This window comes from Balearica regulorum, chromosome 5, assembly GCF_011004875.1.
Source record: "Balearica regulorum gibbericeps isolate bBalReg1 chromosome 5, bBalReg1.pri, whole genome shotgun sequence".
Lineage (NCBI taxonomy): Eukaryota > Metazoa > Chordata > Aves > Gruiformes > Gruidae > Balearica > Balearica regulorum.
The window spans coordinates 41,147,233-41,174,733 of record NC_046188.1 but is presented as its reverse complement, the minus strand read 5'-3'; the positions used below and the strand labels follow the sequence as shown (position 1 = coordinate 41,174,733).

Below are 27,501 nucleotides of genomic sequence, written 5' to 3'. Positions count from 1 at the left end.
AGCCTCCAAGACACTTATCTTCAAATGGTTCATAAAACCTGAGCTCAGCAAGGAGCATTCTACAAACAGTTGAAAGAGCCTCTGTTTCAGCGCCTCTGTCCTAAAATAACTATCAGGGCCAAAAGCTGTAGTCCGAATTCTGTAGTCGGCAGGCTTGTTGAATAACAATTTCCTCAGTGCATATTCAGGAGGTTACAAATTGCAAACATATCCTGCGTCATCCCCACAGAGTATAGAAACTGTTCACCGGGGAGCTGTAGACCAAGTGGGGATATATGACAGAAAATGCGAAACAGATTATTCAGCTGAAATTTCTGGGGTCATGGAAAGAAGACTGTAACTGGACAACTGAGAATTTAGTTGGACACTTGAATTAAGACTGTTATTGTTTTAAAAAAAGCTACAGAGTGGTGATTGGTGACCAAACCCCTCTAACATCTCATTCATAGACATGTATGTGTGCTCAGAACTATATTCCTTCTGTTTCCCCTTGACTTGAAGTGCTGATAATAATTGTATTTGAAAAAATTCAAGACAAAATTATTAAGTAATCATTTCTAATGATATTATGTCCCTCTGTGTGATATAAGCCACAACCATTAGGGACACCAAAAATAATTTTCTGTCTTGACAGGCGTCAGAAACTTCTACATCCTGGAAAATCCTTGTATCGAGCATTGTTGGATTCAGTCACGTTAAGTGATGATAGTGTCAAATTCCAAATTATTCATGAGGAGAATAAGGTGAGATCCTACCTAGCATAAGAGGGTGCTTACAGAAAGAGCAGTGAATATTATCAACAAGTCTGATAATATTTGGAGGTTTTGAGATTCTTCAGTGATAGATATTTAAGATACGATGCAAAGTATTGGCCTAAGTATGTCCTCACTGGTCAGTATTTATTTGACACCTTGAGACTGTGCAAGGAGAAGAGGTATTTTAAGGAACTTCAAAAAAATCTTTAACGACTTTTTCAAAAATCTGAATAGAACTCTTTTTATCTGAAAAAAAAAAAAAGTTTTTAAGTCAGAGCTTTCTCCACTATTTTAAAAAAATAAATTCTTTTTCTGTAATTGAATAAGACATATGTTCCAGCACCTCCTAACCATACCTTTGTATTCCTGTGTTTGCTCAAAGCAGTTTTTTGGGAAAAAAAAAGTCTTCACATTTAAGACGACAGCCAGGAAGAGGGGTGTCTTCTAGTTCTCTAATTTAGGAGAATAGCAGCTAGCCCATTCACTCAGGGAACAGGCAACGTAACCTGTCCTCAGATTGTGCGAGTTTGGAACTACAGCTCTCTTCCATGCTCTAAGCATCACACTATGTAGATACTCTGCATAAATGTATTTTCTGCCTCTCTCGTTAATCCTGACCTTCTTTGCAGTCAGCACAGAAAAAGGAGCCTATTTTTTGTCTAGACTTTAAGGCAGATGAAAGACTGAAGGCTCTGTGGCTTCCTAGACTATTTGGGGCTTTATGCAGAGATGGCATAATGTAGAATATTTCCTAGAAAGCAGGATCTGGAACTCCGAAAGAACCTTTTCTCTCCCTCTGGTATTGTGGCTCTTTTTTTATTTCCTGCGTTTGAAGAGAGCAGGGCTGATTGGCTTCCAGGTAGAGGGAAAAGATACCAGGCCAAAATTCTTCATCCAGTTTTGTGTCTCATGGGAGGAGAGATTAAGAAAGGAAAAAACAGGAAAAAAAAGCCGGACTTGTGATGTAGAGTTCCTGCACAGAAGAAGAATGAGTCATTTTGTATGAGCTAGATCAGAGTGACTAAAATAGCAAGTTACAGTGGGTAGGGCAAGTATGCATTTTCTTTAGATGTCTTTCTGACAGTTCATCAGTGTCAGCACCTCTGTGAATACTAGTGAACACAGAGCACTGATGTTCTTGCAAAAAGCCCACATCTCAGTAGTATCCCACTCTTACACTGACAGCACAGTAGTGAAATTGTCCAAACTTTGACATCAATGTATACTACCCATTTTCCGTGCTGCTTGTGGGGAGAGCTGCAAAATGATAGACATGAGAGACTTGAAGATAAAAAGCCCACCTAAAAAGAGGTGCTTCTTCAAAAGGGAGAAGTAGAATTAGCTGGTGTAAATTTGTATGGATGATGATTGTTGCTCAGCAACGCTGAAGAACATTAAATCAGAGAGCAGGCATGTTTTTTTCCAGACAGTAAGCATTTGGTGATGTTGGGTTGAAAAGAAAGTTGGTATTTTTTTATCACTACCAGTTTATCTGTTGGTTTACTCCCAGGTTCTTCTACAAGTAGAAATTTGTGAAATAGAAGGCAATATTTTCAGGCTTAAAATTGATGAGGTATCTCCTCTCAGAGAAAGACACAAAGTTCCTGATGTTCTTATAAAAGAACCTGCCACACAGAGGTAAGCGATGGGGAGATGATTTAGCACCTTAATAACTTATACGGCTTTATTTGCAAGCGTGTTTTCCCTTCTCCCTCATTTGTGCTACGCTAGAGTTGTCTCTGTACAATACAAAGTTGTTTACAGGAATAAAAATAAAAATGCATGTGGTTAATTTACTTTCAAAAATTAATGTTAAATACATAGGAGAAAATTTTGTCATATACATAAGAAACTTGGGGCTGTTTTACCCAATCAGAAAATAGCCTATCTGTTATGATGCATCATTTTTACCTAAAGCATTACCTGTTAATGTGAAAGGAATGCAAACTCTGGATGGTTTTCGTGGCAGTTTTGTAGCCACCTGTTGCATTGTGCAGTGAACCCTGAACACAGCATGTATTTCTGGTGTTCTTTGCCTCAACATTAGCCTTGAGGGTTTTATAATGTATGCAGATATTCTCAGCCCATCTTTTGTTTCAAATCACTGTTTAGTTACAGTGGATTTCATGTGCTGCTGATTGATATAAAGCTGTTGTTGCTTTTCATTTGCCAGACTCTTCATATCCCAGAAGGAGGCAGGTATTTTGGTGCTGACAAGTGTTAATGAGGACTACAGACTTCAAGTCACAGCAAACCCCTTCCAGGTTGATCTACAGTCCAAGGGTGAGACTGTTCTGAGCATGAATTCCAATGGGTTGTTATATTTTGAGCACCTGCAACCACCTCCCAGGTACAGTATCTATCACATCGTACTATGTACTGATTGTGCTGTAGCTGAACAATTCTATGGAATTGCAATTTTGGTGATAGAAGCTGTTGTGCATTGAAATCTGCCTTCTCTTTTACTTTGTACCACTAAGTACTATGGTGAAGTTTTAACAAATTCTAGATCAATTAAGTGAAGACTGTTTTAATCCCTTGCAGCAGCCATGTGCAAAATGCTAACCTCATTTAATGGACAATTCTGTAAAACGCTAAAGTATCCTGGTACCCCTTGTCTTTCTTGGGAATGAGTGATGATAGTATGATGAAGTTGTTAGTTTTGTCTCCTTTTATGACTAAACTTATTCTTTAGGTAAGTTTTATTCACCAGATAAGTTCTTGAAGTGAGTTTTGTTCAACTTACAATGAGCCATATAGCTGCAAGATTTGACAGGTTAGTCCCACTGCAAAGTGCTGGAAGGGTGAGAAACCACAGTACAGGACATGTCATGACTAGAAAAAGAGCATAGCAAGCATCTCTCCTAGAGAGCATTATTTCAAAAATTGTAATTAACAGGGAGCCCTTAACAGAGAATGACGAAGAAGTGAGGATCTTCTGAGTGGGTAAAACGCTGATGCAGGTAGAAATAAATGTGAAAGGAGTGAAGGTTCTTTTAAGACATTGAATATTAAAATTATTTCCCAGTTAGAGCTCTCAAGTATGACATCAATTTTCAGAACAGTCAAGCACCAAAATTGTTATATAATGTATAAGGCAATGCATAATGCTATATGAATTTTCTGTTTGAAATCCTTCCTTATGTTAACAATAAACTGATTATTTCTATGTATTTGTTTTCCCTAGAAAACCTACAGCAGAAAACGAGGAGGCAGCAAGTGATTCCTCTGAGGTAACCCATGCTTACTGCAATTCCAGCATGAATATCTTGTAGAAAAGAGAATTAGAATCACATGTTCATTTCTTCTGGTACTATGTTTATGAACATAGTCTAACCACTTTCGAGTGAAATTCAAAAAGGACCTGGTATTTCATATTGAGATATTTTGCAAATTCGTAGTTGAATGAAGGTTTATGTGTTTTACCAGGGCTGTGGAAGGCATCAGCCAGGATCTAGCTCAAAATGATTTTTCTGTGGCCTTTTTATTTAGAATTTCTTTCTCTTTTGTTCTGTTGTTTGATTTGCAGTAGATGTGTAAAAGGGAGTTTTGTGGTGATATGTGGTCACTCTCAAATTCCCTGTTCACTGCAAAGAGAATTTCAAAAGAACGAGACCTGGTTTATAACAGTCCAAAAATATGCCTCCACGTACATTCATGCTTAATACAGAAGTAAGATTCTCTCTGAAAAAAGACCAGGTCCTGGCAGTGCATAAAGACACATACCAGTTTTCTCAGGAGGCTGTGTTATGTCCATGGTATAATTTTAGCCTCCTGTAGAGCAGATGGCTGCTTGCTCCACCGTCCTGTTAGAAATGGCAGGAGCTATGCTGCCTTCAGCATACTTGTGTCTGAACTCTGAGTTCTGCCAAGGAGCGTGCTTGCTCTGGGGGAGTCTCACAGCTGCAAGAGGCCACGTCCGCTTATTCTGGGATGAATGTAGAAGAGAAAACCAGGAAAGACACTGAAAAAAGTGGAAATTCTGTGACAATGAATGGCAGGGCTCAAGGCTCAAAATCTGAAGAAGGCTAAAAGTATCAGTTACACACACACGACTCTGGAGAGGTTTTTTTTTGTTGTCTGACCCTTACTATTTAGGGGAGTGGGTTGGTTTCTGCTTGTATAGGTTTTCCCGTTTGGTTTCATCTGTTCAATCTTTGCACTTCATAATCATCTTCAACATCCAGAAGAAAGGCATTTTTTTTACAGTGAGAACAATCATTCACTGGAACAACCTCCCCAGGGACGTGGTAGAGTCCCCATCACTGGAGGTTTTCAAGATGCAATTGGACAGGGTGCTAGATAATCTCATCTAGGCTCCCTTTCCCATGAAAGGTCGGACCAGATGATCTTTTGAGGTCCCTTTCAGCCTGGGCAGAGTGCACGTGTGCTCCACTAGCACATGGGTTCTCCAGTGTAAATTCCTTCAGCAGGATCTGAATTGTGTTTTGGATTTATTTATATTAACCATATTTGGCAAAAAAGCAGTTAACAATATACAAATCTCATGTAAAGAAACATTTGTCTTAGAAATACATGGTATGAGCAGTTGCATTTGCTAGGCTTAGCTATTTCTGTTTATGCAGGAGAAACAAGAGGCTCTAGGTCTCTGGCAAGAGAAATTTGGCAGTTTCTTAGACATCAAAGCTCATGGTAAGTCTCAGTCTAGTTTTGAAAACAGCTTTACTGCTTTGTAAACAGTACCTGTTTGTTCATATTTCTGTCTGCTTTCTGTTTAGCTGCTTAATGTTTATCAGTGTCTCGCTCAGTCCTTTTAACTTGCCTATCAGATATCCGTGACGGGTAATAAATTTGACAAAAGTACTGGAAATATTCATTAGATTTCTGTTCAGGAGGGAACACATTAAACATGACCCATTTTGTCAGCTCACTGTGTGCCATTTCTGACACAGCATAACCCTATTTGCATTGGCTGACTGGTATATGATGCATTATTTCTTTTTTTTTTTTTTTCTTTTTTAGTATCAGCACATAACATTGACTTCATTTGTAGTTTATTCTCATGACATGTTAGAAATCATGATATCTAAGCATTAATAATTGTCACAGAGAAACTTTTTAAGCGGGTGACTACAAAAGAAAATACTGAGCTGTCTTAAGGCGTAAGAAGAAGGTTATAGAAACGCGTAGGTCTAGCTCAAATACAATTTAAATTATTAATTACCAAAATTTATGATAATCTGCTGGCTGTCCAGTTGTATTCTACATTAATTGAGTTGTTTAGCTTTGTCCACCACTGTCGTGCAGACTTTTATAGTAACCGGCACTACCCCGCAGCTGTAGTAGGGAGAAGGAAGTCTGAAAGAGCTTCCTTTTGCTAACAGGAGCTTCTTCAGTTCACAGTCAAGACTCAGAGGGGCTGGAAGTTGTTGCCCTTGCTGTTTATGCTGTATCTGATGTATTAGGTCAGCATCATGTTTTTCTGTTTCTCTGCGTTGGAGGAATAAAGTCCGTATGGTCAGGTTCTGATCCTGAAGCCACTGCTTGTCAGTCTACAGGATCTCTGGTCACCTGCCAAAAGTTGCTCTGGAGTCAGCAATGTGGCAAGATGATATCACTGGCAGAGGCTCTTGTGCATGCTACTCCCCTGGCTGAGGCTGAAGAGAAGAACAGTAGAAAACAGGCAACTCTGACCCTAAAGTCCACTGCGCTGTACCACTGTGCTGCAAGGCTTGGCTTGTAGGTACTGGGATAGAAACAGGAGATAATTTTAAGCAGTTTCACTACAGGATAAAGAAGTGACTCACTATTACATGTGGGTTTTTTTCTGTTAAAGTGATTAATTTTATCTTCTTAAGCAGATCAAAATCAGAATAAATACAATAAAATCTGTTTAAAACATTACCTCTGTAGTACAGAAGTCATAATGACAGTGAAGTTGCAAGCGAGCATGAAAGAATTAACTATTAAAACCTGCTTTTAAATATTTTTTTCAGTTAGGTTGCTCTGCTCTGTTGCTTTCAGCTAAGCCTGAGAATGACACTCTGAGGTCTTCTCTTTCAACGTTATTCCCACAGGTCCTAGTTCTGTAGGCATGGACTTCTCTTTACATGGATTTGACCATGTTTATGGAATACCACAACACACAGAAGCACTTCTTCTCAAAAACACCAGGTAAAGGTGGCAGATTGCTAGTGAAAGCAGTATCATTTTTGTAGAGGAGAACTGTAACATTGTCTTAATAATTTAATGCAGACAACAGCTTGAGATATGTGTATTATATAGCATATATTTTAGCTTAATGATACAGCAAACTGAATCATAGCCCCTGTCCAAATGAAATAAGTTGCTGTGCTTTCCCTTTCCAGCCTGCAATTTCATGCATGACCCCTTCTGTTCTCTGTCAATTTTCCATGCAGGTTTTCTTCTGAATCACAAGATTGGTCATATTTAAGCAGAACTTTTAAAAGATCAACTCCATGGGAGGATGGCAGAGTTCAGAGTTCATATTTTAGGACTTAGAGCAAATGAACAGTGTGGCAGCAAAAATGTTATTTGATTCAGATAGCTAGGACCAAAGCAAAGAAGCAGTAATCTAGACTGTCCGTATTTCAGCTCTGGATGCTAAACAAAGGACCATAATACAGTGTTCACTGAGTGTTCACTGAGTTTAGTGGAATGGCAATAGAGCTAAAATTGGCCTAGTGCAGGATGCTTATATATAACAAACACATCTGTTTGTTTGTCCTAGTGATGGTGATGCCTACCGGCTTTATAATTTGGATATCTTTGGCCACAAGGTACATGACAAAATAGGCATTTATGGTTCAGTGCCCCTTCTCTTAGCACACAAGCCTAACAGGACTTCAGGGATCTTCTGGCTGAACTCTTCAGAAACACTGGTGGATATTAGTACAAAGGCAGTAGCTGAGGTGAGTGTAGCTTACTTTCCTCAGAATTTAATAATGAAAGAAAACACCCCAGGGCAGGGCCAACAGGAACATAACGACATTATTGGAGATTTATCCTTCACTCCCTAATGAAGGACTGTCAGTCTCTTCCTCCTGTCTTCCCTACTGCTAAATTTGTTGTATTAAACCACGGAAAAGACCAAGGTGATGACTCCTTTCAGAGTTAAGTTATAGAACTTGTATCTTAACAGGTCTATAGGAGAAGGCAGAGAGGAAATATGTAATGTTGGAGCAGAAAAAAATCTACAGAGCTGGATGCAGCAGGCAGAAAAAAAGGGTAGACAAAAATCTTGACAATCCCTTGGATTTGAGGAATTTTTCTGAGTTTTTAAATTAATGGAATTGTCATACATTTCTGCTTAGCAGGCTCATTCTTCTGTGGAGTGTAATTGACCTTCAAGAAACATAAAATGTTCAGGAAATGAACTCACTCAACTCTTGAAACACAAACATATGAGTTCTGTTAAAATTGAAACAGAAAAAATATTGCTTTATTCCAGCACTTCATTATGTGGTTAAAATTATTAATTTTCTTTATTATTTATGATATAGTAAATCCTCAAAGATCCTGCAGAAAATGCATAATCTTTAATTACAGAAAAGCTTTAATTACTTTGCCCCTCATTCCCCATTTTTCCTCATTAACTATTACTCTATTTTGTATAAGCAGTATGCAAGGCAAAGGCTTTGTGAAGGATATATAGGAAACATTCAGTGTGTATTCCTAATACCTGCCAGGTATGTGTTAGTGAATTTTCATGGGTTTCCATCTTTGCTCCTTCATTGAACAAAAGTTTGATAAAGATACTCGGTTTTACCTTGGTTTCCTTCAAAGCATGAGCGATCCAGATCTGCTGCAGAGACTGCAAAGCAAAGAGCAGTGCCTCAAACTAATGTGCGCTGGATGTCGGAAAGCGGGATCATTGATGTTTTCCTGCTGATGGGACCCACTGCATTTGATGTCTTCAAGCAGTTTGCACAACTGACAGGTACTAACTTATAATTGGAGTCCGTATGGTACATTTACCTGGGAGATTCTCTGAGGAAGGTACTGTACCCAAGAGTGGGTTAGTATTTACCTAGCTCATTGTGTGCAGGAGGCCAGTTGTTCCCAAACTGCAGTTTGTACAGCAAAGGCTGGTGCTTTGTGAAGACAGGCCTCCATCCTTGCTTTCCCTAGCATCTGCAGCTAATCAAATGTGGCCCTAATTGAGAAGCCAGCATAACTACTGTTATGTGAAACTGCTCCCTTAGGTGAAGAGATGAGACACAGGGGGCTAGAACTGCCAGTCACCATGAAGACAGGCCTCCTTATAATGAGAAAAGACTGAAGTTACAGAGTAATGTATCCGGGAGAGTAGAGAAAAAAGATGGGTAACCATCCTCTGTGTCCATTAGGGCAGGGAGCAGAGATGGCATGCAGATATGGGAAAGGAAAGAAGCAAGAGGCTCTGGAAGAGACTGAAAAAATGGAGGCAAGACGACTAACATTTTACGAAAGCAAAATTCTTCATGTGCTAAAGAGAATTCAAAGCACAGACACATCCCTGGTAGTTTTTTAGTGTGTTAGCAATGATTGTTTGCTGCACAGATGTTATGGAGACAATGTGGTTCAGCTAAACAGGAATAGGAAAGTAGCCAGATCACAACACGATCTCGCCAAGCAGAAGTGCACACTCAGGAAAGTTTCCCAGCTCCCTTTTGCCATATGCGTACATGCATACATGTTTTCTAATTTTAAAAATGCCTAACAATTGCAGTTCCGTGGTTCTCCTTGTACTGCAGCACCTGTGGGCCTGGTTACACTACTCGGGTTCAAGCAGTCACAGGAATTACATCCTTCTGATGCAAATCTATTTAATTGTTTGCATTAATGACCATTAGCTAGTCTAGAATATATTTACGTTAGAAAAAATTGAAGAATAAAATTATATTGGTTACTGGAATAACACTTCAGCATCATGGAACAGCAAATTCCTTCTCACTCTTGTATTATCATTACAGCCCTCTGCTCTTTCTGGCTGTTGAGCTTGTTGTAATGTTTGTTATTTCAAGAATTCAGTCACTTTGGTATGAAGAACGTGCTCTAGACTCAACTTAGACCAGCATTCCCTAGCTTCAGACAGATACATATTAATCATGTTACCTCTTCTAGAGTCTCTAGGTAAAATCCTGAAGGGCATTAACAGTGTTATCTTCATTCATATACTCTTCCTAGGCACTCAAGCCCTGCCCCCCCTTTTTTCTCTGGGCTACCATCAGTGCCGGTGGAATTATGAAGATGAGCAAGACATCAAGGCAGTAGATGCTGGCTTTGATGAACATGACATTCCTTATGATGTGATATGGCTGGACATAGAGCACACAGATGGCAAGAGGTATTTTACTTGGGACAAAAAGAAATTCCAGAACCCCAGAAAGATGCAAGAACATCTCAGGAAGAAAAAACGCAAGGTAAATAATATAGCAGGAAGAAAGAAAATATTTCTTTGTAGTGGGAAGCTACCCAATATAGCTTTAACCACAGTACTTCAGATACTGGAAAGAGTTTAACTACAGGAGAGTAAATTAGACTGTGTTGCGGTCTGGTGGTGCTTCCAGTGTGCTGGCTATCTTTAATTCAGCTCCTCGTGCCGTTTTATTATTTCATAGTTTGTTCTGTACCCTGACCATCTGGCTAAGTTTGACCCATGTGAAGCTCCATCTTACAGAAGCAGGCCAGTGCTGTCCTTGATGAGCACAGTAGAATATCTTTCTGCTTAATGTGAGCTTTCACCATTGGCAGTTGCTATCTTTGCTTCAGCTTTTCTTTGTATTGATAATACTTTTTATTTTCTGCTTATACTAACTGGGATTTGTCCTTTATGTTGATACGATTACTTACCATAAACTAAATGGTTCTGGTGAAGTCCTGGTATGATGTGCAGTCTTTTAGCTTAGTCTTTATTTCTGCTCTTACAGCTAAAATATTTTCCTTGGAATTAGAGAAGTATTAAAATGTACACAGTTAATATCTAGAAGTTGTACAATTGCTTAATGCTTGATCTTTGCCAAAAGTCCATGAACAGGAGACTGTTGAAATTGCATTCAAGTTTTATAATCGCTTAGCTGAAGCTATAGTACTTTCTTGGCTTTATGGCAAGGCAGTTAATGGCAGCAGAAAGTAACTGCAAAATACAATACGTGGATGCTTAAAACATTAGAAACTTCTGTTGCTGTTTTATCCTATAAAAACTAAGATATATTTAAATGTCTTAAGGCAAATGGTTTTAAGCAGGAACATGAACATGGAAGTCAGATATTTTCCCATTCACAGACTACTACAGTGAATTAAACAGAGTGTTTTTAGGGGTTGGGGTACTTGGTTTTGTCTGAGACAATTTTTTTTTTTGTCCCGTATTTTAGAAGGGTAAGCATGCTCTCCTTGTGAATTCAGCTATTATGCATAAGTCTAGCACAGTATATACAAGAACTGGTAACTGCTTCTAAAATTAGTGACACAGCTACCTTCTTAACCTGAAGTGAAATCATTATCTGCCTTTTATCAAAAGTGAACTCTTACTCTTTTATTCAGTACAGTTGATGCTAATGATTCATTTTATTTTCTTGTCCTGCCAGCTTGTTGTCATTGTAGATCCCCACATTAAGGTTGATCCCACATATACCCTGTATTCACAGGCAAAAGAAAAGGGATATTTTGTGAAAGACAGAAATGGGCGAGATTTTGAGGGCATCTGTTGGCCAGGTAAAAAAACACTCTGTCTCTTCATTTCAAGCTGTTTATTTTAAAAATTTTGCAGAATAGTTTAATTGGGACCCATGGAAGTGGAATTAAATTCTTAAATTTCTTGCATTTTTTGTAAGTATTCATAATTTCAAATACTTTATGATATAACTTCCTCTCTTAAGTCTATTGGATCTGCAGATAGTCCCAGTGCCTAGAACTAAAAAAAGTTGATTTTGCTGATCAGAACAGCCATCCCTATTCCCAGCTTGTCTTGGGTAACAGAAATGCAGTCTGGTCTGTTGCAGTGAGCACAGCTTGTGTAGGCTGGATGAAATTAAGTGAACCCTGATATTGAAGACTTTGATTCAATCATAATGTAGTGATTTGACATGTTATTTTTCATGAGGAGATCTCACTGTGGGGAGGCAAAAGAGGTTGTTCCCCTTCTTTACAGGCAGAAAGCTCACAGTCCTGGCAAAGGAATGAATATGGGAAAAATCAAGGACATATTACAACTTCTAGTAGCATGGCAGGATGTTGTTATCCAGCTTCTCAGTGACACTTTCCTGTTAGAGCTCAAAATACCAGGGATGCTGTCTCCCCCTGGCTTCCTGTTCACATTTGAACATATTTCAAACTGCTAGCAGTCATCCTGAAATGATGCTGAGCTTCAGACCTCCAGAATCTACATGTGGTGGTCTGCAGAACATGGCAAGGGGTGTACTGAGTTCCAAGTCAGCCTGGAATTTGCTCTTGAGCTTTTGTCTCAGAAACAATAACAACTGCGTTATTGCTGCCCATTATGGAAAGCATCCTAGCTTTGGGCTGCTGTATTTATGTGCAAAGACAACGCATGCCTGCCCTTAAAATCAAGTCAATAATTGGGATCTCCCACATCCACAGGTTCCTCTTGTTACCTGGATTTCACCAATCCTGAAGTGCGAAAATGGTATGCAGATCAATTTGCCTTCAAAACATACAAGGTGTGTATTTATTTGCTCTGATCTACATATCCCAGAAAGCCTGAAAATGGGGAAAAGAGAGAAGATAAACTACTGGCTAAGCAAGTTGGTGGCTTTTGTAGCTGTATTATCATAAAGTAGAGGAAAATATCTTGATAAGCTGAAGTACCACAGAATTATTTTCTCCATGGACTTGTCTACGTTAAGAAAGTTGGAACCCATATGCCACCAGTGAACCTGCTCACTTAGTTGCAATGGCAGGATGGACAGACTGCAGGCATTTTAGCAACCCATAATCTAAGACAGCTGCTGCAATTCCAGCTTTTACTGCCATGATAGCACACAAGGAGTGACGTGGGAATGCTCTCTCATAGCTCATGGTCCCTTCACCCTGACCTTCCTTCCAGCACTCCTGCCTAGTGAACACTCTGGACACCTCCAGTTCCCCCCTTGCCCCACCACAAAGTTGAAACCACTCCCCTAGTAGACATGCGTAGTAGACACTTCCCATGCTGCTTTTCCTCTCCAGTTTTTCTCTTCATGCCTTTTCTGATTTTTTCCTCATGGCTATTTAATACTTCTCTTTTCCCTGCCTCTTTTCCCTCGCCAGAAGGCAGGAATAGCAAGTACCTACTGAGTTTTGTAAGAATTGCAAAAATCAAGTGGGCTTGTGGGCTGCCACCCTAACCAGAAGGGCCACCAAGAGAGATGAGATGAATGACTGTCACCTTTCAGGTGACCACAGGGGTATAATTACCATGTCTTGCTTTGCTGCTGCTGTTTCTACTCATACCCCAGACTGGTCAGACACCCACTGGACATAAACAGACTAAGTTACAGCGATGGCTCTGTTATGTCCTAATTGCAACCCTGCGTCATAGGGATCCACTAATATCCTCTTTGTATGGAATGACATGAATGAGCCTTCAGTCTTCAAAGGGGCAGAACTAACAATGCAGAAAGATGCTGTGCACTACAACAACTGGGAGCATCGGGAAGTACACAACCTCTACGGATTCTACCAGGTAGAGTATCTGGAGACACAAAGCAGCAGTTATTCTCATGGAGTATGTCTAATGTGGTAATTTACACAGTAGTAGGTATTCTATAACCTCCATCAAGGACCGAAACTGTGCTGTGCTAGATATTGCTATATTTGAAATAAATTCTGTCACTGGTCACAAGAAAATGCAACAACATCCGTGCCTTTCTACCACAACAATGTGAATGACATTTGCTGTGACTACACAATATTAATAATTATTTTTGTTCAAATATATTCTAGTAAGAAAGTGTTGCTTTAATAATATGTATTATTTGTGGGTACAGATTTCTTAGTTTTCCTGCCTTGCAGGGGCTGAAAAGGCAGTGTAGCAAATATCCTAATTATAGACTTTGTCTTCCTGACTTTTATATTCATGATTTTCAGCAAATGGCAACTGCAGAAGGACTCATCAGACGTTCTTCAGGAAAAGAGAGACCATTTGTCCTCACACGATCTTTCTTTGCTGGATCACAGAAGTATGGTAAGTAAGGACTAGCTGGATGCCTTCCATGCTGCTTTGTTCCATTAATTTCGGTGTATAGTAGTTAAGTCTAGAGAGGACAGAAACTTAGAAACACTGACATGGTGAGCTCATAAGAGTGCAAGTAATTAAAAAATCAGGAGGGGCTGGCAAAGTGTGTACAAGTTTAAGGCAGAATAACAACCTGTGTCCTGTGACAAACCACTACCTACTTTTATTGCATATTTCAGGAGCATGCATGAATAAAGAAAAAAAGTTGCAATGAGCAGCAGTTCACCAGTAGTTCATGACCATTCTTGTCTTCTTTCCTGAACTGCAAGCATAAACTGAAGCATACCCCCAACTTTCCTGTGTAATGCTGAAACTGGGTATTTCCAGGGGCAGTGTGGACTGGAGACAACACGGCAGAATGGAGTTACTTGAAAATATCCATTCCAATGCTTCTCACTATCAGCATGGCAGGGATTTCATTCTGTGGAGGTAAGGTGTTTAGCTGGAATTGCTCACTATGCATAAGTCACTGGTGCCGCCAAGCTTGTATCTCAAGATAGACTTCAACACAGATGGTGGAAAGCTCAACAATCCAGTGCATTTCCAGGCAGTTTCACAGATTAGTCTGGTTTCAGAAGCCAATAACCTGGCTTTCACCATCATTTCTCCACTAACTCTTATGTAGTGTTTGCATCCCATCTGGAGCAGCGGTCCTCAGGTGATGTTCCGTAGCATCACTGTGACAGTCCTCTGTCATCAGGGAAGGCACTCGGCCTACAAAAGCTCTTTTGAGATTTTTATTAAAGGATAACTTATTACACTAGTTTTCCACTCTTACTTGGACAAGCAGCTACCAAACAGCAGAACTGCAAGCACACTGTGAAATGCATGGATTTATACACTTGGAATGTTTGTTACAGGAGAGCTTCACATTTTTCAGAATAATTTCCAAAAATGTGTATTTTTATTTGTCTGCGCAATATCTAGCTGATGTGGGAGGGTTTATTGGAGATCCAGAACCAGAATTACTTGTTCGCTGGTATCAGGCTGGAGCCTACCAGCCCTTCTTCAGAGGTCATTCTAACATGGAGAGCAAACGGCGAGAACCGTGGCTCTTTGGGAAGAAGAACACCCAGATCATCAGGGAAGCCATTAGAGAGCGCTACGTCCTCCTGCCATACTTATACACACTGTTCTATCGGGCACACACAGCGGCTGAACCGGTTATGAGGTAAGAGCATAGGTCAGGAGGTTTAGTGATTATCTTCAGGAAGTTACTTGGAGGAGGGAAGTTAAATTACTGTCTCTTACTTTTGTGATTACTTATTTAAATATTAAAAAAGAAAAACACACACAAAATTTACTAAATTCTGTTTCATCCATTAAGCAAGCTTTGGTAGTGTTCTCAGAGGAAAATACGTGTTTCGGGGTTTTTTACAAATGACACCTGGAACGCACTAATTCAATAAACACTGCACAGACTTTAAATGTGTTTTTAAAGTACTGTGGACTCCCAAATTCTAGTTATGATCAAGAACATTATGTAACATTCCAACCCACACTTAAAACAGTGCTTAATGGACTTTGAACTTGCTGACCTAAAAACATAAAGGCCATTTTGCCCCTTGTGAAAATATTTGTTACTGTTTTAAAAGCTTATTTCATACTGATAATTTGATCATTTCTCTCCACGGTATTTCTTATAATTTTTCTTTTAGTAGAGAATCTAATAATCTAGCACAGAAATGAAATTAGAAAATAAACTTCTCTGCTGCTGCTCTCTAACCTCTAAGAAAGTGCCTCCGTGGAACTGAATTCAACAATCCTTTCAGCAAGAGATCAATGTCATTAATCTCTCTGATATTGCTGTGTCTTTGAGGTTGCCCTAGAACTGTTGTTTTGCACCACGTTTACCTTTACTTATTGTTATGCAAATACAATACATCTCCTAAGTTTTAAAAACATAAAGGTCTTTTTGACAAGGGTTGAGTGGTTTGAGTTTTGAAGATGATTTGCATTACAGACATAGCGTGACCATCTGTCTGCGCATGTATAGGTGTAGATGTCTCTGTTGTATGCACTGACTTAGTGGGTTTCTGTCTTGAAATGAAGCTTATGTTGACATGTGCACTGCCCACAATATTAAGTAAAACTTCCATTATGTTAAATTCACTGTAGTAGGTACAGAATTAGAGAGGAAGCATGGTATTTTTCTCACTGAGATAAGCAGAGTGGAAAATGTGTCTCATTAGCAAGCACGTGAACAGAGGGCTGCAGTGAACAAGTGGATGCCTATGAGTGAGCAGGTGAGCCATGCTTTTTGTGTAAGGAAATCCAGACCCTGTCTCGGAATGAGTTGTTATTGTCATAATCTCTCAGACTTTAAACGAGATGGTTGTTGCACTATGCTTTTTAGAGAAAGACTGAAAATTAAATTCTGGTGCAGGTTTTTCAGTCGTGACCAGGAGGAGACATGGTAGAAAAGCAGCAGTGAGCTGCTGAGAACAGGAAGGACTGTGCCTCAGGGACTAGCTCATCAGGTGTCAGCATTGCTGGTAGACTGTGACAGAAAGGCTCGTCCATCTCTCCTTTGCTAGAAGGAAGGTATATGTAGTGCAAGTTTGTGAGGAAGAAGGCAGGAGGGAAGAAAGTGAGGCTGCAGAAGACCAAACCATAAATATATTGAAGTGCCTTAACCGATCTTATACTGGGACCTCTCATCAGCAACTCAAAAGGTGTACTTTAAGGCACAGAGGAAGACCTTGCCCTATTTTCAGTTCTTGATAGCTGTACCTTGTAAAAAGAGGGAGAAAATAGAGCATGAAAAATGCCAGAAGGCCTTTAGCAGGCTGGTGGGAGAGGAGAAACTAACTGAATCCCACTGTCTGTCTTTCTGCAGGCCTCTCTGGGTAGAGTTTCCAGGGGAAATAGAAACTTTCGGTGTGGAAAATGAGTACATGCTGGGTAAGCGGGTGTCTTCCCATTCTCTGGAATTTGAGTTAAATATTTTTAGGTGATAGAGTGTCGCATGACAAGAAAACATGAAAAGTCTTCCCAAGACTTTTAAAAATTATATTGTAACTGAATATAGAACTTGAGACCTCTTTAAGGGATCTGATTTTAAGAGCACTTTAAAAATAGGGGTCATATGAGATGCAAAAACTTGAGTTCAATCTCACTAGTCAGTTTGAAAAATATGGTCAGTTTTGACCTGAAACATGGAAGTTCACTGTAGCAGCTAAGACCACAGTCTGCTTCAGAAATGACAGTAGCAAGCAGCTACCATCCAAACCCGATTGGTTTTTACTTCAATATGGCTGGCTGCTAAAGTCAGTTTTCTCAGAAGTTAAGCTTAAGAGATGAGTGTGTTTGTGTAAAGCACATTCAGCCTATATGGGAAGAGAGAGTGGAAAGGAATGTTGTATTTCATTATTTTTTTGTTACCTCTGGTCTCAAGAGTGCCTACTAATGGCTTTCAAATGAAGGGACATTCACTTCTAATGCAAAAGTCTGACCAAGGTAGGCAGGACATAGCAGCGAAGCTGAGTGTGGTGAAGCAGAGCATTTCAGAGGTCTCTGGGAGTTCAGCTTGCATCACCAGTGGGCAAGGAAAGAAGCTGTATATCAAAATGGACAGTCTATATACATAAATGTATTTTTTTTAGGAGTCAAGAAGAACCATCTGCAGTGTAATATGCTTAAGCATTTTTTATTTTTTTCCACAAAAACATTCCTGTCTTACACTCTTATGGCTAGAAAAGTGTATTTTTTTGTTCAACCAAAGAGCAACCAGGCGGTCATCTCTTAGACTATGAGGGACCCAGAAGTCCCTCCAAGGTGGGTATACATTGCAGCCCAGCTACATTCCATTGCCATAACAGAACAAGACCCAAGCAGCCATCAGCTCCCTCCACATGTCTTTTTTTCCAGTAGAAAGTGAACCTAAGCATATGGCATGTCCAAGCAAGCCCCTAAAATGGCTATGGGAGTCTGACAGCCCCAGAGCACACAGCTTCTGCTCCGATGAGACACAGCCTTGAGGACCACAGCTCTGTTTATGTTTTTCTCCAGGAAATGCTTTGTTGGTGCATCCAGTCACGGAGCAAGAGGCCAAGGCAGTGAGTGTTCTGCTTCCAGGGTCAGAAGAGGTACGGATGAATATAAAGCTGTTCAACCCAACATCTCATAACTGCTGAGCACTGCTGCTTTGCCAAGTGCTGGCCGGCCATTCTGTGCCACTCTTAACCTTCCTTCCAGCTTGATACCTTGCATGCTTGGCTCACAATAAATTTACTTTCTTGCTTTTCCGAGAGCTGCTGCTCAAATCTCAGGTCTCCTATAATTTAAACCTCCCCTCAAGGCTTGCTGCTTCTCATGGAACACCAGAAAACTGCTTCACTAAATTGTCAATTCCCTTTTTTCATGCATTTCTCTTTGGGTTAAACTTCTCTTTTATGTGGAAGAAAACGGATCTTTGAAGAAAAGTCATAAGGAAATCAGAGGGTAGCTGTGGGGAGGGAAAATTATAACAAGGAAGTACAAGCCTCAGTAGCCTGGGATGTGTGCAACAAAGACTGACATGTAGAGATCAGTTCCTCTCTGAAGTAAAGTTATTTATCCACAGGATGGCAGTGTGATCCACTCCTGCAAAAAGCGTTTGGCTGCAGCAGCTGAGAGGTGGAGGAAGGGAAACGATTTGGGGAAAATAGCTCCTAAGGGAAAGCCTGAGACTCTAGAGAGGAATGAGAGGAAAGACAGCAGAAAGACAGTGAGACCATGCAGAGCCTTGTGACTCCACTAATGCACCTGCGGACGCTTAGAATTCTTCTCAATATAAGGAGAAAACTAGCCTAAGCTCTCCAAACAAGTTAAGAAAAATATTTTTATCAAGATTTCTGTGGGAATTGGCTGCCTAGGACACTGAAAGCAGTTAAAGCTGCTGGCAAGTGTGGTGCATGGGGAGTTTCAGATGTAGCTCTTTTTTTGTGAGCTGTTATTAGCAACTTTGTTGTTAATTTTCACATCAATATAAATATGCTTATTCTGGAACTCACCATTTCTAGATTTAAGAGGGAAAAAAAAGGTATTTAATTGTTTTGTACTTCCAGATGCTTTAAGACATGCCAGATGTTATGCAAACTGTAGAACAGATCAGCTTATTTTTGTGCTTCAGGAATAAGAATTTATTCTTTCCATCCAGAAGGTCATTTGATTTAAAAAGTAAGTAAGTGCTACTTCTTGCGCATCAGATAGGTTGTTAGCAATAGTGACAGTAAGGTTAAGCAGAAGAGTAACTGCATCTGCAGAGGGAACAAATCTTGCCATATATGTCATGCTCATTCTTTTTTTACTTTTCTTAGATGTGGTATGATTTCAGAAAATTTAAACGAATGGAAGATCCAGGCACTCTGAAGATCCCAGTAACACTGGAGAATGTATGTTTTTGTTTTAAAATACCACTTCCTTGGAGCAGAAAAAAACCCCCCAAACAAATAAGCTTTTGTTTTGTCAACGTTCAAAATCAGAAGTGACATTTCAATTTCCTTGTAGGAATGTAATCTAAAATATTTTTTGTAGAGAAGGAAAAGTCCCATCTCTTTGTTGTTAGGTGGAACACTAATGTGTCCTAGTGGTAGAGGGAAGCAAGATAATGTAAGGGTGACTTCTCTAAGCAAAGTTATTTCGCTTGTACACATACAGGAAGATTACTACTATTCCAATTGTTAGTTGAATAGTTTTCTTTACATGCTTGTGGTAAAAGTTCATTTCTGAGCTTTGATAAGAGCAAGCTTCAGTTATCTCTGTTCCAAGTTAAAATTATATGATCAGAGAGTATGAACCTTTCTACCCTGGGTTTGTTTTTCCACAGATCCCTGTGTTCCAGCGGGGGGGCACTGTGATACCTTTGAAGACCACGGCTGGAAAATCCACTGAATGGATGATACATATTTCTTATGAACTCCACGTAGCCCTAGACACAGAGGTAGTCTGAGATGACATTCCCTTTACAATGTTGTCTTTTACTCCATCTGGCCTTTTTAGGTCCTTGTTGCCTGTTCAGTCAGCACAGTGGTATCTACATAGAATCATAGAATGGTTTGGGTTGGAAGGGACCTTAAAGATCATCTAGTTCCAACCCCCACTGCCACAGGCAGGGCCACCCTCCACTAGACCACGTTGCCCAAAGCCTCATCCAACCTGGTCTTAAACACTTCCAGGGAGGGGGCATCCACAGCCTCTCTGGGCAACCAGTTCCAGTACCTCACCACTCTAACAGTAAAGAATTTCTTTCTAACATCTCATCTAAATCGACCCTCCTTCAGCTTAAACCCATTACCCCTTGTCCTGTCACTACACTCCCTCATAAACAGTCCCTCACCATCTTTCCTGTAGGCCCCTTCAGGTACTGGTAAGTCGCAATTAGATCTCCCTGGAGCTGCCTTTTCTCCAGGCTGAACAATCCCAACTCTCTCAGCCTGTCCTCATAGGAGAGGTGCTCCAGCCCTCCATTCAGCTTTGTGGCCCTCCTCTGGACTCTCTCCAACAGCTCCATGTCTCTCCTGTACTGGGGCCCCAGAGCTGGATGCAGTACTCCAGGTGGGGTCTCACAAGAGCAGAGTAGAGGGGCAGGATCACCTCCCTCGACCTGCTGGTCACACCTCTTTTGATGCAGCCCAGGACACGGTTGGCTTTCTGGGCTGCAAGCGCACACTGCCTAATAGTAATCTCTATGCCTAATGGCTCTCCTCCATTTCTCCTATTTGGGGGGGCTCCCACCTCCCTCCCACTGTTCCCTCGAAGTGAGACTATCTGAGTATAGCAGAGGCAGAACATTTTTCTGACCTTTCTCAGCCCTCCTATCTGTTGCCCAGAGAAGTTGTGGATGCCCCCTCCCTGGAAGTGTTCAAGGCCAGGTTGGACGAGGCTTTGGGCAACCTGGTCTAGTGGAGGGTGTCCCTGGCCATGGCAGGGGAGTGGAACTAGATGATCTTTAAGGCCCTTTCCAACCCAAACCATTCTGGATTCTATGATTCCTCTAGTCTCTTGGAGGAAGGAGCAGAGAATGAGCAGGCCACAAACTTCCTCTTGGACACAGAGAGAGAACTACCCACACCTGTCTTTTCTAGTAAATGATGTGACAGCTGGCACCCACATCAGTTTACAAAACCAGGATTTCAAGTCTTTAAGCACTCTCAGAGCTGGACTCCCCAAGCCTTTCAGTGATACAAGTCACTAAAAAGCAAACACACACTCATCACTATGAAGCATAACATGTAGTGAGACGGGGTGTCCCTGCCTGCAGCAGGGGGGTTGGAACTAGATGATCTTTAAGATCCATTCCAACCCAAACCATTCTATGATTCTATGATTTTTAGTTTCATTGTCCAGCACTAGAAGCCGCTGTTAATTTGTACTCCATCTGGTGTTTTTCACAGGCTTGTGCAACAGGTGAGCTCTACCTAGATGATGGGCATTCATTTCAATATCTCCACAAGAAGCAGTTCCTGTATCGGAAATTCACTTTCCACAAGAACATTCTCTCTTCCAGGTAACAGCAGTTATGGACAAAAGCCACCAACACACTGTCACTAGAAATACCTTTTCTAGTTCATGAGGCCTTCTTACAAATGTAGAAATATTAGTCTCATTTATGGCTTAGTGAAGTCCCAGTGCACACAGAAACTGTCATAAAACTGCAGAGGTAAACAATGTTTTGCATAAATCTAAGGGCAGCAACACATGAAATACTGGCTTGTCTCATATTGTTTCAGTCTGGTCAAATTAGAGATTCTACAGATCTACTCAAATACAAAGAAAGTAATCAGCAAGAGTAAAGCCTATCAGAGAGACAAAAGAAGATAAACTGGGAGATTTGCAAATAGGCAACACCTGGAGTGTTTGTATTTTCTAAGATGTATTTTTCTAAGGTCTTCACTGAGTGGGTGGTCGGTCATTGGAACACAGTCCGAGGGAAGTGGTCAAGGCACCAGGCCTGCCAGAGTTCAAGGAGCGTCTGGATGATGCTCTTAGTCACATGATTTAGTTTTAGGTAGTCCTGTGAGGAGCAGGGAGTTGGACTTGATCCTTATGGGTCCTGTCCAACTTGAGATATTCTATGATTCTGTGTGGGAACCACAAACAGACACCATTACGTGTGGTCTCCAAAAGTCATCAACAAATGCACCATATATATTAGCATGGTAGAATACACAAGAAAAGCACTTGAAAGGAAGCATGAGGGGACACAACCTGCAAAGATTGCGTGAAACAACTTAAAAGCCAAAAATATCCATAGCTCCTTGTCAGGAAGGAGATGCTAAATATGTAGCTATGACACTTTCGCTATTGAGGTATGTTGCCCATGGGGCATAAATGGTGATTTTACAGGCATTTCTTTATTCCTTCATGGTTCAAAAATATGCAGGAGGTGGTGCTAAAACTACAAAATTTAACACAGAGCAAAACAGTAGACTAGCTTGGATAATGTGGTTAAACGTATGCTTCAGATCTCTTTATCTGGGATACAGAATTTGAAAAGCTTAAAAATTCAGGGTGGAAAAGAAAAATGTTGCTAAATTGCAAATCTAAAAGTTGGAAAAAAGACATTTTGAGATGAATGATAAAACATTCTGTTCACTCCAGAAAGGAAAGTTTCTTTTTGGTTTGAGTTCTGGTTCTGGTAGAGCTTGTTAATAAAAAATTAGCTACAAAATGAAAGGTAATTTTGCCTCAGATTGAAACATCTTGAAAAATATTAAAATTAGCTTTACATTTACACTTAGGAGTTTTAACTACCATTTTGCAAAAATTGAGAATTTTTCTGGTTGTCAAAGCCATGCTTTTTGCCACAAAATATCTTCTCGAACTTTTGTCTTCTAACTTTGTGAAATCTGCTATGCAGTGAAAAATTAGCTGATAATGGGAGAAGGTTTTGCTTGTTTCAGGAGAAAAGTACGTAGAGGAAAGGAAACCAGTACAGGGAACTTTCAGGGTGAAACTGAAGTAGTGCTTTCTCTGTATGATGCTGAACTTCTACTGATGGACAGAAACTAATGTATATGAAATAATTTTCTTTTTTCAGCTGCACAGATGAAAGCGGAAAATACCACACTACATGTGTGGTTGAACGAGTGATAGTTCTGGGATTTGTACAGCAACCCACTTTTGTGACAGCCTGTTCCAAGGGTAATTAACTGACTTCTATTTTACTACAGTGTTTTGAAATGCTGTTGTTCTGCTGCCATTCACTCGAGGTGGCAAACTGACAGCTCTATAAAGGAAGTGTTACAGCATAGGGAGCATCTTTGTTTAGTTTCTTTGCTACTTTTTTGATATCAAGGACAGAATTTGGTAAAAGGAGCCAGCAGCTGCTCACCGCTAATATTACATGCAGAACTGAAGCGCACTTGCTTTGAAGGTGATAGATACATCAGTAAAAGTAGTTCAGAATTAACAAGTTCAGATAACTTTGCCCTGCACAGAATATGACCAGAGATAGCATTTCAAACGAAGGACTGTTTGCTCAGATCTGTAAGCTTGCAGACAAAAACAGAATTACTTTTCTGTTTTCTTGCTCATTCAAGAGTGTCTCGAGTTTACAACTCTGTGGGGAGCTCTAGAAGTTGTGAAGGATCCTGTATGGATAGGCAGTAGCATCTACAGAAAGGCTTTATCATTTCTGGCTGCTTTCCAAGCTCATCCCTTCACTTTGGGAATCATGTGGACATGGACTTTCTGCCCCCACCTGTCAATCTCAAGGACTTTAGGGTGCTTGGAGGAAGACCTATGCTGAAACAAGGGTTACTTTTTTCAGAAAAATCCTTGAATAGTTCCATAGTTTGATGTACCATAGTTTAAAGGGTCAGAAAAAAAAGAAATAGTTTTTCCAATTCTGCTGCATTCTTATGTGTATACTGGGCAGATTTGACTATTATTTCTTTTTTAATCAATCCTTTCCACCAGTGGCAGGGACACTCTGAATTAAAAACTTGAGGGAGTCACGTGTAACTGTGTTTCAGAAGGGTTCTTCTTAAATCACATAGTAAACTCTCTTGTCCTGTTCAGATGGGAAAGAAAAAGAAGTGGTTTTCACATACGATATGAAGACCTCTGCGCTGACGCTGGAAAATTTAGCCCTGAGTGTTGATGCTGACTGGGAGATTTGCATCAACTGAAAGGAGACACAGCTTCTTCAGAGAATTCATTGAGAGGTTGAGGGGAACTAAGTTGGGAGGACTTAAACTGTTCACTTGAATCCAGTCAAATCAAGGAACATATTTCCCACCCACACCCCAAACTAACATTTCCTACAAATCTTCTTTTAAAGTAGTAGTTTAAACTTGGATAGCTCTTCTGTTTGGCAAAAGTAATAGGATTGTATCGTCAGGGAAAAAAGCTAAATACTGTCTGCTCCACGCTAGCTTCAGTTAGGCGTTAAGATTGAGTTCTGCCTTCACTTGCACCAAAAAATCATAAATTAATCGCGTGAGATTGTGGCTCATTGGCATGGGGTTTAATGTAAGTATTTGGAAATCCCACTATTCAGAGACTGGAGTACTTGAGCAGATCTGGGCCAGTTGGACAAGCAGCATCAGTAGATATGCCAGGCGCAGAGGTTATCATCAGAGTTCTGCCTGCAAGCTGCCTTGTGAAAGCAAACCCAGGAGGAGCCACCCAGTGTGATTACAGACACTTCCCCTTTCCAGTCCTGATGACAATGCAAAATTAGGCAGTCGGTTCAGGAAAGTAAACAACGGGCAAGGCAAACAGTTCAGTCATGGAAGGTAAGGTCTGAGTAGGTTGTGCTAGTCAGTTGTACAATAGGAAAAGACTGTAACGTGGGAGGGCAGAAGTCTCTTCAACAGCTCGCTTTGAAACTAGTATTTGGATTTTGGAAAGGCACGGGTCTACATAAGTGCGATACTACCTTAGGGTAGCAGCTAGACTCATGTGGAAACATTTTCCACGTTCTTGTTCCCCTCTCTCTGCAAGTACTGCTTGCTAGGAAAGAACTGGCATTTTTGGATGATTGAATATCGTTGCTTAAGCCAGCCCAGGGAAGCAACTCTGCTTATGGACAGCTCTGCTTCTCCACATCCTCCAACTCTTGCCAAGGTTTGGCTTCCTTTACATATATTTTAGTAATTTCTTGGTCAGTTTTTAGAATCTGGCTGAGATTTGAGCTTGGTATTTATGAAGCATATTTGTAATTTTAATGGGATTAATTCTGCATTTAGCCATCCCACTTCATGCTTATTCCCCTGTTCTCTTACAACTCACCCTAATGTTCCCTTGCCTCCTTTTCCCACCATCTCTGCAAACAGAACTGGTGTGTCCTGATGCTTCCTTCGCTTTCAAAATTAGGAGACATCCTGAGCACCCCATACCCTACATCCTGCCTGTTCGCACAGCCCTGTCGATACCAGCCATCTCTTTTCGCAGGCTACCGTCGATCCACAGCTCAAGTTGTTTGCCCTTTCCATTTGCTATACTTGTCAGCTATAATTTTAAAACCAGTTCTGCTTTGAGTCAAACCTGAACATGCCATCAATTGGGTTTTGTGGATATAAAAGGGCAAAATTTACTTAATATCTTTTAGCAAAATAAGGAAGTATTTTCTAAAAACATCAGTAAATTAACTCTTAGGAAACAGGGAAGGACGGTCACCATTTTTGCCAACTAAAGGTAACGTAACAGTCCATTTGTACGTTGTTCCTTACTCTTCTAAGTCCTCCCTGTGCTTCGTCAGTCATTCCCACCTGCTGCTGTTTGTCCTCTGCAGGGCAGATTTCTGGGAATAGCAAGTGTGAGAGCAAATTGTGACTGCTCTGCTCTTGACTACCAAGTGCCGTTTGTTCCCCACCAGACCCTTAGGTTCCTTCTTTTTTGTTCTGCAGAGCTGCTTGTCAGCCCCTTCTAGCAGGCAGCGTAAGGCTCCACTCCAGGAACTGGCAGCCTAAATACTGCTGGGCTTAATGCAGACGAGTTAATCTAGGTAGAACAGTAGCAAATAGATCTTTTACGTCTGTGAGAAAAGAAAGAGAGCCTATTTTTGAGAAAGACCCTATTTTTCTATCAGCTTCTAAGCTTTAATTGACGACTGTTTCTTATGTTTAAGCATAGTAGTGCTTTTGATGGGATGTAATTATTGTCTGGAGTATTTTTGATGAAATGTTTTAATTGGTATTTCTGAAGTTAGAAAGTAAGCGAAATAAAGTAACAATGGAGCGAGTTACATGTGTTATTCCTTCCAGCCATCTTTCTACTGTTGACAATCACTACCAAGTATTATTCCAAGGGTATCTGGTTAAGGTGAATGACTAGCTTTTATACTCTGGCCCTCAGTATGATATCTGCACTATAGTAAGTACTCATGGGTCAGATTTTCAGTAGTATGACGTGCCTAACATCTGTGGATTTCAGTAGGAATTAGTTGCTGAAGATCTTAGCAGATGTGTCTTTAGACATGAGGAAATAAATTTTAAAGAATATCTTTTACACTGATATCTGTAGCAATTCACATACTTTTCCACATATTTATGCCAAAAATGAAGAAATAAATTTATCGTATATCTTCACAAAAAAATAATTTAATTCAATTAGTGAAAACAACTGGAGATAAAACTTTATTAAAATTAAACTGATTATCATCTATGTAGTTCAGTTTTGCTCTGTCTGAAGAAGTCAGCTATTGGGGTACTTCTGCTTGCAAGAAATTCCATCGCAAAAGTGGTTTAATTCCTAATGGACAAAGGGTTTATTTTGCTGTTTGTAGCAGACAGCACATCCATTCTTCTCTATGGTAAATTGTGTTTCTTTAAAGACACCATTTGTCTTTTACTAGCAACTGCTGTTTCTCACAAAAAAGACCTACATACCAAAACATCTGTCCAGTAAAAAAATAAGAAAAGGAGAAGCTGGTTTTTGAACAGGCATAACCACAAAATACTCTTGAACATCTGTAAAGAACAACTTTGGGTTAGAAGTGAGAAGTGCACATCCACTCGCCATTCCCTCTGCAGGCACTAGCTGAACTGTTAGCTGTAGCAGTAGCAGCACATTGTACCCTGACACTTGCTGACCATCCCAAGAAAAAAAAAAGGCAAAACAAAACACTGCTAATCCTTCACTTGATCCTCCCCAGCAGCCCACAAGGAGTTTGTCAAATATCACACCTGTGCTACTGACATTCTTCCCAAAACAGAGCTCTGTGTACGAGACGTATATATACGAATTTTTATATTGGGCAAGAAGGGAGGACATGACAGAAAGAACATGTGCGCAGGCTCCAAAGAGAGAATTTTTGCTGAAGCGGTGCAGTGAGAGGCCCTTGCATCTCCCTACTTGCATTGCTCTTGAAATATCCTGGAAAGCGTGACACATGGCTCTGCCAAGCTGTCCTGCAAAGTAATGTCAAATATGAGACCTGCAATCCTTGCATCTAAATGTGATGAGGAAGTCATCAATTCTGCATCTGGACAACCCACCATGAAGCAATTACATTCCTATTTCCACAAACACTCAAATCTGTCCTTTCTGATTGCCCTGTTGCTGCAAGGTTTGCCTTCATTATAAAAAGAAAAGGATTTAAGCCACCATTAGAAGACT

General features: G+C 40.3%; 1 protein-coding gene across 6 annotated transcripts in view; it reads left to right on the top strand.

Annotated features, from left to right (window-relative positions):
- The window catches only part of GANC (glucosidase alpha, neutral C), a 28,769-nt gene extending 2,375 nt beyond the window's left edge, over positions 1-26,394 (top strand). Inside the window, exons 3-24 of one of the 6 annotated variants that reach the window (XM_075754411.1) lie at positions 635-743; positions 2,266-2,393; positions 2,929-3,105; positions 3,943-3,988; positions 5,342-5,408; positions 6,794-6,890; positions 7,468-7,648; positions 8,523-8,676; positions 9,906-10,141; positions 11,306-11,432; positions 12,318-12,397; positions 13,258-13,401; positions 13,806-13,902; positions 14,281-14,382; positions 14,881-15,124; positions 16,793-16,857; positions 17,965-18,041; positions 19,254-19,328; positions 19,763-19,876; positions 21,330-21,442; positions 22,976-23,079; positions 23,959-26,394. In XM_075754411.1, the coding sequence (XP_075610526.1) occupies positions 635-743; positions 2,266-2,393; positions 2,929-3,105; positions 3,943-3,988; positions 5,342-5,408; positions 6,794-6,890; positions 7,468-7,648; positions 8,523-8,676; positions 9,906-10,141; positions 11,306-11,432; positions 12,318-12,397; positions 13,258-13,401; positions 13,806-13,902; positions 14,281-14,382; positions 14,881-15,124; positions 16,793-16,857; positions 17,965-18,041; positions 19,254-19,328; positions 19,763-19,876; positions 21,330-21,442; positions 22,976-23,079; positions 23,959-24,068 (2,647 nt within the window). In that variant the 3' untranslated portion in view covers positions 24,069-26,394. Of the gene's footprint in view, positions 1-634; positions 744-2,265; positions 2,394-2,928; positions 3,106-3,942; positions 3,989-5,341; positions 5,409-6,793; positions 6,891-7,467; positions 7,649-8,522; positions 8,677-9,905; positions 10,142-11,305; positions 11,433-12,317; positions 12,398-13,257; positions 13,402-13,805; positions 13,903-14,132; positions 14,183-14,222; positions 14,243-14,280; positions 14,383-14,880; positions 15,125-16,792; positions 16,858-17,964; positions 18,042-19,253; positions 19,329-19,762; positions 19,877-21,329; positions 21,443-22,975; positions 23,080-23,958 lie in introns of those variants that run through there. The other 5 variants (XR_012835709.1, XR_012835710.1, XM_075754413.1 and 2 more) reach the window with 5 other exon arrangements.
- Positions 26,395-27,501: the final 1,107 nt, after the last annotated feature.